At 53.8% G+C, this 12,442-nt stretch overlaps 1 protein-coding gene across 1 annotated transcript; it reads left to right on the forward strand.

Moving 5' to 3' along the window:
• Positions 1-1,803: 1,803 nt before the first annotated feature.
• TMEM72 (transmembrane protein 72) lies at positions 1,804-7,836 on the forward strand. The gene is made up of 5 exons (XM_009642059.1): positions 1,804-1,873; positions 5,793-5,859; positions 6,284-6,355; positions 7,054-7,193; positions 7,376-7,836. Exons 1-5 carry the CDS (start codon positions 1,804-1,806, stop codon positions 7,834-7,836), a joined length of 810 nt encoding a protein of 269 aa, XP_009640354.1.
• Positions 7,837-12,442: the final 4,606 nt, after the last annotated feature.

The raw sequence follows: 12,442 nt of genomic DNA on the forward strand, positions 1-12,442 counted from the left end.
CGCCCGCCGGGCGCTTCCCCATCCTGCGCGGGCCCTGCCCCGCTGGCGTGCCTCCATTTCCCTCTTCCCGTCTCTCTCGAAAAGGAAGTTTTGACACACCGCTGAGTCAGCAGTTGTGGAAAACCCGTAGTTCTTTCAAATGCCCGCGGTGGTGCGGGAGGACAAGAGGGAGCGGGAACACCCAACGGCAATGTGCCAGTGCTGCAAGGCAAGGACACTTTTTGGGTCTGCACCACTCAGTGCTGCCCCTCAGGTTGCTCTGGAAGCCCTTCTCCAGTGGGCTTTTCCAGTGCCCCAAACCTTGTCAGCACTGCCTGCTGCAAAATCCCTGCCACCCACCACCTTGTAAGTGTTCAGGAAAACACTCTCTGCAGTTATTTAGGGGAATTAGAGACCCATTTAATGAGCTTGGGCATTTGGCTGTCCTGGGAAAATCCCAGTCTGAAATACAGACCAAGATCCTGTGGAAGAAGCTGTTGCTGCTGTGCCCTCAGACCTCTATCCCCAGGACGTGTCAGTACAGCACGTACTGGCCAGGTTCAGCTTCGTGGGCTCTGGCAGGCGAGGAGGGATGACGGGAGACAGGCTCGGCCGGTTGCTGCCTCCCCGCAGGGCTGCCTGTGATCCACCCAGCCCCTTTCCCGCACCGCTGCCGGCTTCACCCCATGCATGGCGAGGGGCAGGGGCTGCAGCGACTCGCCTGACGCTGGCCATGGTCGGGTCAGCACGACTGGGTCAGCCGGTCACAGCATGACCCCACGCTGCCGCTGACACCTCCTCTTCGCCACAGAGCGGCAGCTGGGGATCGAATCGGTGACCCCCAGTGAGATGCACCTCGTTCAAGCACAGAGGGGGTCCAGAGCAGGACATGCCTAGGGCTGCCCCTCTCCAGAGGTGGTGCGTCCTGCAGAATCAAGCTGAAGACCCCCAAGCTGTCTACCCAAGCCACCACAAAGAGGTCAGAGTACCGATGCACCCTACTCCACGTGCCAGGGCATTTGTGTAACCCTGGTGCTATTCAAACAGCTCTGAACACAGAAACACATTTCACTGAGGGTCCCAAGAAGGGAAGTCTACAGCTCCACTGCTATGGTCAGCCTGGGTCTGTAGGCCCCTTGGGAATGGATCTGATCTCCTTGTTCCTCTGGTTGCACACCAGCCCAGACGCTGCCCCAGCTGTACCAGTCAGAGCCCGGCAAAGCCTGCACAGTGAGCAGCAGCCGTGGCGGGGGGCTCAGCTGCAGGAGGCAGCATGGCTGGGGTGCCCTTGGACCCTCGCAGCTTGCCAAAAATGTGCCGCTCTCTCACCAAGAGCAAACATCACCATCCTCACAAATGGTTAACCTGCCGGGAACTGCACAGCACTAATGACTTCACATGCATTTAATCAGCTTGGGCTTCCAGAGCCTCCTCCTCGGGAACAGGAAAGGCCGTGCACCCCGGGTGCAAATGCTCCCAAAGCTGCACCCCCTCCTTACCAATCATTAATCACCGCTGGCCAGCAAGGAGAGCAAGCGGCAAGCAAGGAGGGAAAGGCCACGTCTCCGCAGCCCCCGCGGGAGCCCCGGGAAGCAGCGCTGACCGGTTCCCTGTGGTGCCAGCTCGCTCTCCCACCACCCTCCCCTGGGAGGCCCCGGTGGAGGTGGCCAGTCCTGCAGGCACTGCCCTTTCCTTTGGGAAGGTCACTTGGTCCTGGGCGCAGGAGGCTCTGCCCGTGGCTGGGAGCTGCTGGGCTACACCTGAGGTGGGAGCTCTGAAGAGGAGCTTCTGCCTGGTCAGCACCACAGTCTTCATCTCTTCGCCATGCGGCACAAGGTGTTTTGGAGCGCCCTGGAGTACACCTGCCGATTTCTGGGCATCTCCACCGCAGCAGGTAAGAGCAAGCTCTCTTTTTCTTTGGCACTAAAAGGCACCAAGTGGGTGTCGGGACCCCTGAGCTGTCTCCCTGCCTTTGGCCAGGTGCAGCCACTGCCCCGTCCTGTGAGGGGGACAAGGGAACTTGCTCACTTTTGCTTTGGGACCCAGGGAGGGAGAGTGCTGGGTGCCTGACTAGGCTTTTTCCAGATGCTGTGGGAAGCACAGTGAGACGTAAGAAAGGAAGAGCCAGTACTCAGTACAGCAGAGAACAAGTTAAAGCACAAATGGAATTGAAAACTAAGTTATATTCTTATTAGACAGACATAGGCACAGGCAAGATGTGAATGAGACTGAAAAGCAAAATACTCATGGCTGCACAAAACTGCCAGGCTGCTCTGAGGGATGTGAAAATGAAGGAGGAGCTCCTCGTGCTGCGCACAGTGCTGTGCCCTGTGCCAGGCAGGCCGGAGAGGTCCCCACCACCAGAGCACAGCTACTGCCAAAGTTCTGCTCTGCCCCTCCAGCGGCCCCTTGGGGAGCAGGCTTGGGGAGCAAGCTTGGGGAGCAGCTCCGGTTATAGCTGCAGTGCAGACACCATAAATTCACCCACCTGGCTAGTTGTGTCCTCTCGCCTGCTGCCGGGGGCTGCCTGGGGACAGCGTCCTCTGGGCTTGGTGACACATCTGAGCATTTGGTTTCTCATCAAGTGCAGGTGTTTTGAGCTGGCTGTCTCAGGCACGGCGTCTCACCCAGAAGGACTGAGATACAGTGAATAACCCTCTTCGCATGGGGCTTCTCTGGACGGCACATGGGGAAACAGCTAACAGGGAGGGCTCAGGGGTTCACCCTGGCACTGCTGCTGACTCGCTTCTATGGGGCAGGACAGGCAGCCCTCTCTGCCTCGGTTTCCCCATCAGTAAAGCAGAGATCAAAGTGCCTCATCTGGCTAAAGGCTGAATGTGTGAACCAGAGGTTCCTGGTGAGAGGTGACTTGAGGTGGTGCCTGTGGTTCTTGTGTCAGACCCCTGGGAATTTCCCCATTTCAGACATGGCAGAGTAGGTCACAGCAGGCCCGCCTGCCTTTGCATTTCCTTTATCAACTGCAGACAGCCCTGAGAGGCACTTTGTTCAAGTTAGGGGCAAAGTGGAAAGCACACAGGTCAGCTGAAGAGAGCACAGGTCCCCAAGGACACCTAAAGCCCAGCAGGGACACTGGCAGCTGTGCTCTGGAATGTGCCCTAAAGGACCAATAACAGGCAGAGATTTGAGTCTCTGAGTTTATACAAACTCCCAGTAGATAAGTGCACATCATGATGAGACTGCAAAAGATAGGAGCTGGGACACTGCTTTAACCAGCAAATGCAAATCTCTTCCTTTCTCCATCCCCATCCTCCCTGGGCCCACGGGAGCCCTATGCTGGTCATATTCTCTCTTAAACCTCCAGGGAAAGTCATAGAGACCTTCCTGGGAGACAACAGGAGCTTGTTGCCATGGGAAAACTAAAGCTAGAACAGCAAAATTGGAAGTAGCTTACAATTTGGAAGTGTCTTAGTGGAACAAAATCTCTCTCTCCTGCTTGTTTTCTTTTCATCATTCTGCATCATCTGCACCTCATTCTGTAGTTCTTCTTGAAATGGGCAGTGCAGTCGTCTCTCTGCTGAGCGTCGCAGAGCATAGGCAGCTGCAGTACCCATCTCTGTGCCTTTCCATAGCGCTGATGCATTCCCAGTATCATCTGACTTTCCCAACAGGCCAGTGAAGAATGGGAGGTGCCTGTGTTTTATTCCTCTATGTGTCTCAATAGAGTAAGAAAGCAGCTTGATGCAGTGTTTAGTGCCTGATGAGGTGCATGAGGCTTGTGCATGAAATCGAAACCACGCAGAAGAGAATCCCATGGGTTTTGTTTGAAAAGAAATATGAAAGGGAGAGGAGAGTGCACCAGCCTCCCTAATTGATTCTGAGAAGGCCTGGCCAGCTCCATAAGCTGCTGGCAAACACAGAAGGTTATCCGCATAACATAAACCTCCTTTTCCCCCAGGATCCTGGAGTGTAATGGCTGTCTGCAATGGTGGGGCTACAGGGTTTCGGGGGGAGTTGCGGGGGGGAGGGAATCAGACAGCCCTGCTGTCGGCAGAGTCTCATGGCGAGTTAGTGAAGAGTGATCAAGCGGCCCCGCATTTCCCTGCAGTGTTTGGGGCATCTCTGTAGTTAAGAGATTTTAGGCCTTGTGATTTCTGCATCTGGGGAGAGAGTCCTTACTTATTTCTTAATTCTCATGCTTTCAACCATTTAATTCCTAATCATGTGCCTTTGGCCACATGGTTTGGATAAGATCCAAATCAAGGCAGCAACTAGTCCAAACAAACACCTCGGAAACAGCCCTTTGCTTCTTGCAGATTCTTCATCCAAACAGCTTTGTGGGTAAAGCAGAAGCTGCGCAAAATTAGGAAACCTGCCCATCCAGAGCAGAGACTCAAGCACAACAGCCGAGCTGTTGAATTCTGCATTCACCCGCAGGGAATGAATGGATGACTGAATGAACCCCACACTGGTAGGGATTATAAAGAAGGCTTCTCGGTCACGAGACAGTGAGGAACAATACTTTGCATGTAGGTTTACACAGCTGACACAGCTTCACGGCCCTCTGATGAGACCGCTTTCCCCGCGCCTCTGCTTGGGGCCAGAGAAGCAGCCTCCACGGAGCAGGGTGGTGCCTGAGCCCCAAGCGCTCCCCCGGCTGGTGGGGGCCAGCAGTGCCAGGGGGCACAGGGAGGCCACAGAGGGGCTTTGCTCAGCCAGGTTGGGAGAGCTGTGTGCTCAGGCACAGACCCTCGAAATGGACCCACTTCACAGGCTTGATGGACGCTGGTCTGCATCCCCCTTTGGGAGCCTGGTACCCTCTCCAGCTGGGGCAAACCGCAGCTCAGATAAATGAAGCCTTGGCCAACGTGCATTGAGCAGGACCAGCGGTGAACCTCCTGAGCACTATTGGATGGGCAGGGACTGCTTGGTAAGATGTGGAGACCTCAAGCATGGACAGGAGTGTGGTTACTGCCTAGACCATGAGACATGGGCTCTGCTCAGCCCCACGCTGCTGGCACTCGTGCACCATGACCGGCTGGTCATACACCAACCAACTTGCTGTGGCTGGTGCGAGGCACTTCATTTCTGCTCCATTTTGCAAATATTCTTGTGAGGAACTGAAGGATGTTGAAGGAAATTTTCCATCCCCCAAAGCTATTGGCCCCCAATGGCCAGTCCAGAGAAGATTTTACCCTTGCTAATACTCTTAATCCCCCTTAAACTGACTCCCCAGTGTGCTGTGCTGGCTGGGGCACCGAGGGGACATTCATTCCCTGGTTTTAATCTGCCTGCTACCATTATATGTTTTTCTGTTTGGCTAGCAAAGGATGTCGATGCTATGGCTACAGCCCTTTGTGAAGGCAGCTGGCACAGTTCCCCCGTCCTGCTGCAGCCCTGCAGCCACACATTGGGCACAGCAGGCCTGGGCAAGCAGGGAAGGCAGGGGAGAGAGCCTGGGGGCACTGGGGGGACCTGGGCAGAGAGGTCCCCGGACCAGGAGGGCGCAGAGATGGATGCAGTGGGAGGGAAGTCCCTGTGGCAGCCATGATAGCCGTGATGGAGCAGCATGGCAGGAGGTGGGAGGGACACGGGACACCCCTGCTCACCTCCCCAGGCTGTCCAAGGCCAGCTGGTATCCCCAGAGCACCTCTTCCCAGCCCAAGCAGTGCCAAGGCTGCCGTGATGGGGATGCGGCTGGGGGGCGCTGGCTGTCCTAACGTGCTGCACAGCACGGGATGAGCAGCATCACCAGCCCCCGGGGGACTCAGGGCATCGGTCCCAGGAGCTGATGGGGCACAGGAGAGTTGGGAACCAACCCTGCAGTCAGCATGTTTCCTGCCTTCTCTTTCTAGTGCTGATCGGCGTGGGTGTAGAAACTCTGCAGCAAGGACAGTTCAAAAGCCTGGCTTTCTATCTGCTGTGAGTATTTTTGCCCTTGAAGTCAGAGCTGGTGGAGGTGATGCATTCGACCCCTCCAGCATATGTAGCACTAGACTAGACTGCAACAGCAGCAGGGACCAGTGGCCGAGGCCTTGGGGAATTCAGATCTTCATCTCTAGGTTTCAGATGAGTAAGCTATTTCTATTAGAGAAAGGGGTGCTACTGCATCCGTGCTGCTGCAGACTCAGGCAGGCCAGAGGTGACACTGGCTGCAAGCTGACCCCCCGGGGACAGAAGGGCTTTGAGCTCTCCTCCACAAACTAGCCAAGCAGAGGGTGTTCAGACCTCAGCACACAGACTCTGTTGTGAGCTGGACAGTAAATCCTGGCCCTCTCTGCCCCTTCTGTCACCTGGAGAGCATACTCAAGCCCAGTCCTGCCCCCCTGACAGCTCCACCTTTCAGTTTTTCAGGGGTTGCAGTTACTGTCTGTGAAGGCTTCTTCTTTATCAGTTTGTTCCTGGAGATGTGCTTCACGTGAGTAGACCCTGTCCAGTCTTCTCCAGCCTTGGTGGGACCTCCCTAAGGCAACTTGCCCCTTACAGGCAACACCAGACCTAGCTGAGCTGCAAGTTCCAGACCAAAGGTCCTGCCCCTACTGCCATGGCAAGTGCACTCAGGCAGGGGGGAGGTAAGTGGAACCATGGCCACAGCCGATTAAACCTGCGTTTTAACCCAGGCTTGGGCCATAATTTGCTGAGCATCAGCATGACAAACCCTGGTCTGCAACATCTTCTTAACACACAGTATGAAGCCCTGCAAGGGACTGGGGTTGAGGGAAGAGCCAGATTCCCAGGGTGAGCTGCAGCTCCCTCCCAGAGGTGGTGCAGAAATTTAAGTTAAAATGTAGAAAATCCTTATGTACTTCTCAGAGGCTGTACTTCTCAAAAGCCCTGATAGCTTAGAGGCAACACCTTACTCCAGCTAATAGTCACTTGACTAGTGGCCAAGTGGGCAAACACACCAAGGAGATGCTGACCTTTGGCAGATGTAGCCCCTGGCCTCTTCTCCCCACAGGAGAGGCTCAGGCTTTGCTTGCCTTCCCTGACCAACACACCAGTTTCCAGAAAAAACAGAGTGAGGATCTGCACATCTAGATGGGTGGCAGTTAGGTCCAAATCTTCTTGTCATGTGCTTGGTGCCCCATCCCACAGGAACCCTGTTTCTTTTCCCAGATACGAGCCTGAATCCCTGACACAGGCCTGCTGGAAAAGAGCTAGATGCCCGGGGAGCTTCCAGAAATTCCTGGGGTACACGTTGCTCTCGGTGGCTTGCTTCCTGCATCCCGTCCTCGTCTGGCATGTCACCATCCCTGGTGAGGAGCCCATGCTGGGGTGGGGAGTAGTGCGGGTGGAAGAGGAGCATGGTCTGTTGGGGGCCAGAGAGGGTGGGGACGTGCAGGGTGCTGGGCCAGTTGCAGGTGGTGCTGAGCTAGCTAGACCAAGCACTGCTTGGTGAGCTCTTTGCTTTGCCTTAGCCAACATATCTTCTCCCCAGGGTCCATGCTGGTGCTCACTGCCCTGGCCTACTTCTTGCTGAGCAAGAGGAGGAAGAGCCCAGGGCACAAAGAGACGCATCCCCAGGTGGGCCAGTACGTGGACCCTTCGGCCACCGTGGCAGCCCCAACCGTCGCCGGTGACACTGAGCAGACCTACACCTTCCATGGGGCCCAGAGGGAGCAGCACCGCTCACTGTTGGGCCACATGAAGAGCATCCTGAAGGGCAGCAAGGACAGGAACCTGGCACCAGTAGCCCCTGCCCAACCAGCAGCCCCACCAGCCCCACGCAAGCAGGTGCACTTCCAGGAGAAGGTGGTGCAGATCATCCCCTCTGTCAGCGAGAGCTTGGAGGATGTGGAGAGCGAGGCTGAAGAGACCACGTCAGACACAACACCCATCCTCACCCCGCCTGATGCCCCCATCATCCTCGCTCCCCTCAGCTCCACAGGCCTCTTCTGAGCCCTCATCAGGAACAGGGACGAGGTGGACCTGCTTCCCCTGGTGCTGGTGTCCCTCCCTGCTGCTCTTGCAGCCACGTGGCCCGAAGAGGTGGCCCTCCTTGCCCTCCCTGCCTCCAGGGTGACAAACAGGTTACCCATTTTCAAGGGGCTGCCTGCACTACATGGTCCCAGACCTTGTGATGGGGCCAGTGGTGGTGGTCCCCATCCCCTACAGCACCATGCCCAGGGGACAGGCAGTGGTTCAGCCAGGGTAGTGCCAGGGCAGTAAGGTTTCTGCTCCCATGGCCTCATGCACGGGTGACCCCCCTGTTATGGCACTACATGTCACGGTGGCTGCTCGTGCCTAACATCACAGCCATGGCATATGCCTCCCATGAGGCAGCAGGCAGGAGGAGGGGAGATCGCCATCTCCTATGCTCTGAGCCCAGCAGGGAAATCACCTCTGGCCTTGGGGACACCTACACAGGAACAGGGAGGACACTGGGGCTTCCTGGCATCCCCTGCCCAGACAGCCTTCTTGGGTTAGAAGAGCTTTGGGATGATGTAACACCTCAGGTTATGAGGTTCAGCACCGCGTTGGCACAGCAGATCATGTGTAACTCCCTATGTGTGTTAATTATGGGCCCCAGAGGGCAAAGGCAATAATAAAGTTACAACGGTGTCCCAACAGTCCCCTCCATGACAGCTCTTCCCTGAACCCTTCATCTCTGGCTTAATCCTACCAACCACATTTTCTGCCCTTCGAGGATGGTTAACTCCTGTTCAACTCATGCCCTCAGCTCTCCCCACCTGAGGACTATGACTTTCTGCTTGCAGATGGTAAATGCCGTCTGTGCCTGCAGATACCATCCCGGAGACCCTCTCATCAGCATCAGACTGCTCTTTTGGCTGCACATGGGAACCAGCTCATGTGGCTGGGTTTGCCTGGACGCAGGACATGAGGTCACACTGTCACTGCTGCTGGGAGGAAGAGCTGCAACTGCTCTGAGCCCAGACACAAAGCACTGGAGTGAAGTGACGGCGGTAGGGAGAGAAGGTCCTCGAGACCTGCTTAGACTATTTATGAAGTAGAAGCCAGTGGGGCTGGCTGTTTTTCTTGGAAATACATTATTTCTTCTTTTTAAAATCTCAGGTCTCTGAGTTACAGTCACCATGTACTTTTAGGAGAGCAGTGTAGTTTGAAGCATGAAAATGTAAAGTGTGAGCGTTCAAACATCAGCCAGCAATTGAGATAAGAACTTAGTGCTACTTTTTAATAAACTCTTTTTAAGTGATTCCTAATTTGGGAGGTGGATGGGGCAGAAGGTGGAAGATACTGGCTCACAATATTTGACTGCCTGTGTTGGATAACGAAACTGTGTACACAAGAGCAGCTGATGAATGGCTGCACACACTCATCATTCCTACAGCCAGCCAGGAACAGAAAGCTTTTTGTTGCATCGCGAGCATTTAAAATGATAGCTGGCATCAATCTGTTCTAAACACGATACACGGATTAGAGACCTCCTCCTTCTGGCTGCACGAATTAACCCTTCACGCCGTAACCACGTGCTGGGGAGAGTCACGTACATATCTGCCTTCAGGGAGGTTTTGCACCTGCACAAATGTCTTTAGAAAACTGTGCCCCTTTACAGCCTAGTGCTGCACGACTGATAGCAGCATCCAGCCACAGCTCCGCCCTCAGCTAGTGTATTCATCACATTAAGAAATAAAAATAAAGCTGTTTTCCTCTGAAGCTGGTGAGCAAACAGCATACCTGCACCAACAAAGATCCCGATCCCGCCGTGCTAACAAGGTACCCACCCTTGCCAACTCTGCCCCAAAAGGCAGTGCTCAGAGCTGGGTCCCTGGCTCGATCACACGTTTGCTCTGCAATTAGACCTGCTCTCATTAGCAAGCTCAGCTTTCTGCATCATCCAGGGCTCTTCTTTGAACATTGCATAACTGATTACACATGCAGAGATAAGGTTTGTTGAAAAGGCACTGCTCCAAATAGATCAAGCAATCTGCTGATGAGAGAAAGACCACATTTCTGCAGCCTCCACGGCGGCCTGGGTGGGGACAGCTGCTCTGCAACACATTTCATCCTTCAGCCCTTACTCAATCAGCCCCACACTCTATCGGTGGGGCAGCAGGGCCAGCTGTCCAGGGGAGAAGCCATGCTGTGAGAGCACCTCTGGCACCCTGAAGTGTGTAGGGAGCAAATTTCATTGCTCTGCGAAATGCGTGAAGTGCGTTTGTAGTCGTTAGAGTCTGCAGAATGAGGTATTTAAGTTTTCAGGCTCATCTTTGAAAGGCTATTGTAGGTTTCCCTTAGGAAGCAAGACTGGGGGAGGCTACAGGTGAGGTGGTTGTTCAGCCATCCTGGAGACAGCACTGAACCTGGTTGCTTTTCTTGCCTGTTCCCTCGAGTTGGCCTGGCTCTTCTCCAACCACACTGCTAGCTGGCTCAGGAGGTGAAGGCTGGAAAAAAGCTGCTCCTCTTTTCTGTGGTATTAAATTGCCTGTTCGGTTAAGGTCCATGGCTGGCTCACCCTGGAGTCTGCCAAGTGCCTGCAGCCAGTGCCAGGGAAGTGTTGGGACCACAGCGCTGGGGGCAGGATGCTCCAGAGGCAGCTGAGCTGTGCTCCAAACAGCAGCAGGCGGGTGATCTCCTGCCACGGGGCTGAGCTGCTCCCAGGGTTGCCCATGCCAAGGAGTCTACACATACATACCCCGCTCTGCTCCTCACCACTCGTCCACCCCTGGTGCTATCTGCCAGCTCCATTGGCTGACAGAGCTCATTAGTCCAGAGGAAAAATAATTAGGAAAAAGAAAGCAGGTGGCTATCCTCTGGGGTAATGAACCAAATGAATTCATGGAAGGAAGGGCCAGCCACAAAATGAAGGGGACAGGGGATAAAAGCACCCCTTTCAGAGGCAGGAGCCTGTTAGAGCAGCTCAAATGCTTAAAGAAATGCAGCCTCGGGCTTTCTTTAAAATCCCAGTGCAAAGGAAATGTTCAGCCCCAGGGGTTGTCAGCTGACTTCGCAGAGGGCTCAGAGGTTATTTGCTCAAGTGTGCACTTCTGTGTTGGCCCCTCTCCCTACACCTAGCTGTGAGGGGCATCCTGTGGGCTACTGAAAGCACCAGAGATGCTGCAGAGAGATGTTGAGGGGCCTGTGTATGAAAAACTCTTATATATGTGGGATAATTGCAGGAAAAGAAGAAGAGGAAGAAGTCAACATTAGTAACTGTGCAGTGTCGTGATATCTGTATTTGATCTGCCTCAACTGTAAGTCCACTCAGCACCATATGAACACTGCTATATAGTTTTTGCCTGCATTACAGTTAATTCATGATAGAGCTAATCCATTGAGATTAAGCCACCGAGCTAGAGTTGAATGCATAAAGCTATAAACTCCTATGGATTCACATACTGAAAGGAAACCAGATGAATCATCCAAAAGAAACACATGTGTAAGGTGAAACTCTGTGAGGTAATCCCAGCAGAAATTTTCTTCAAGGTTTCCTCTGAAGATTTCCCTGCACAAGGAAAAAATTGCCTGCTTTGCATGTACACGTACATGGAAAACGCTCTACAATGCCACTTGACAGCCACCAGCGCAACTTAGTGAACCAGTATGTTGCAAACAATTACTCCACTTTAAGTTTTGTATGAAGGCAAAAATAGATTTCGGTGTAGGCCTGGGTGACAATCCCCCCTCTGCCTCCAGTGCACACCAGCAGGAGTAGCTGTCACACGCTGCCTGCCCCGCCACAGCGCTCCCACCCTGTGCCAGGCGCTTAGATGGTCGCCCTCCAAATCCCCACTCCCCCCAGGGACTCTGGGCCCCAGTTCCTCAGCACTGCTCCCTATTCAACACATGGATGTGAATGTTTTATCCATACAACTGCAGTGTTAGGAAAACCAAGTCTATTTGGAGAGAAGTGTTCGGTTTCTGCAGTGTCAGTACTTGAAATCAGAAATGCCCAGCTCGTACCCGCATGTGCAACACTTGCAGCAGCAAACACTGGTATTGGCATCAGTGGCATGGGCGGCTCCTAATTCTATATTGAGTCAATATCTACATGCAGGAGAGGACCTGTCTCCACTTGATTACAAATGCTGCATGCTCACACACCTGCAACCCCACCACTCCTCAGCCCTGCCCCTTCTCCCATCCCATTCAAGAGATTCTCCCATGGGCTGGGCCACAAATGCAGGTTCTGTTTTGACTGGACTCCTGCGTTTTGTGCTGCGTAGGAAGAAGGAACCAGAAATCAGGTGTCAAACCTGCCTGGGATTCCTCGGAGCTGTCAGCTCCCTTACCTTCTTGGCATGGTGTGGGCAAAAGCAGGAATCTCTCTTCCAGCCAGTGTATATCAGCCCGCATACCGCTGGTAAAATGACTGCACTTAGGTTATATCCTAGTGAATGATAAGGGCACCTTCTAGGCAGCTATTCACTCAGCATGTGACTTTATTGAACCCTGTTTTGAGGCTCTATGCAAAATACCAGGAACTTGATTTCCCAGCCCAGGTCTTTGGATCACCCATTAAATAGAGAATCCAGATCTCAGAAAGAAAAAAAAAAAAAAAAAAAAAAAGAAGAGAAATTTTACT

This window comes from Egretta garzetta, unplaced genomic scaffold (assembly GCF_000687185.1).
Source record: "Egretta garzetta isolate BGI_Z169 unplaced genomic scaffold, ASM68718v1 scaffold56, whole genome shotgun sequence".
NCBI classification, from domain to species: domain Eukaryota; kingdom Metazoa; phylum Chordata; class Aves; order Pelecaniformes; family Ardeidae; genus Egretta; species Egretta garzetta.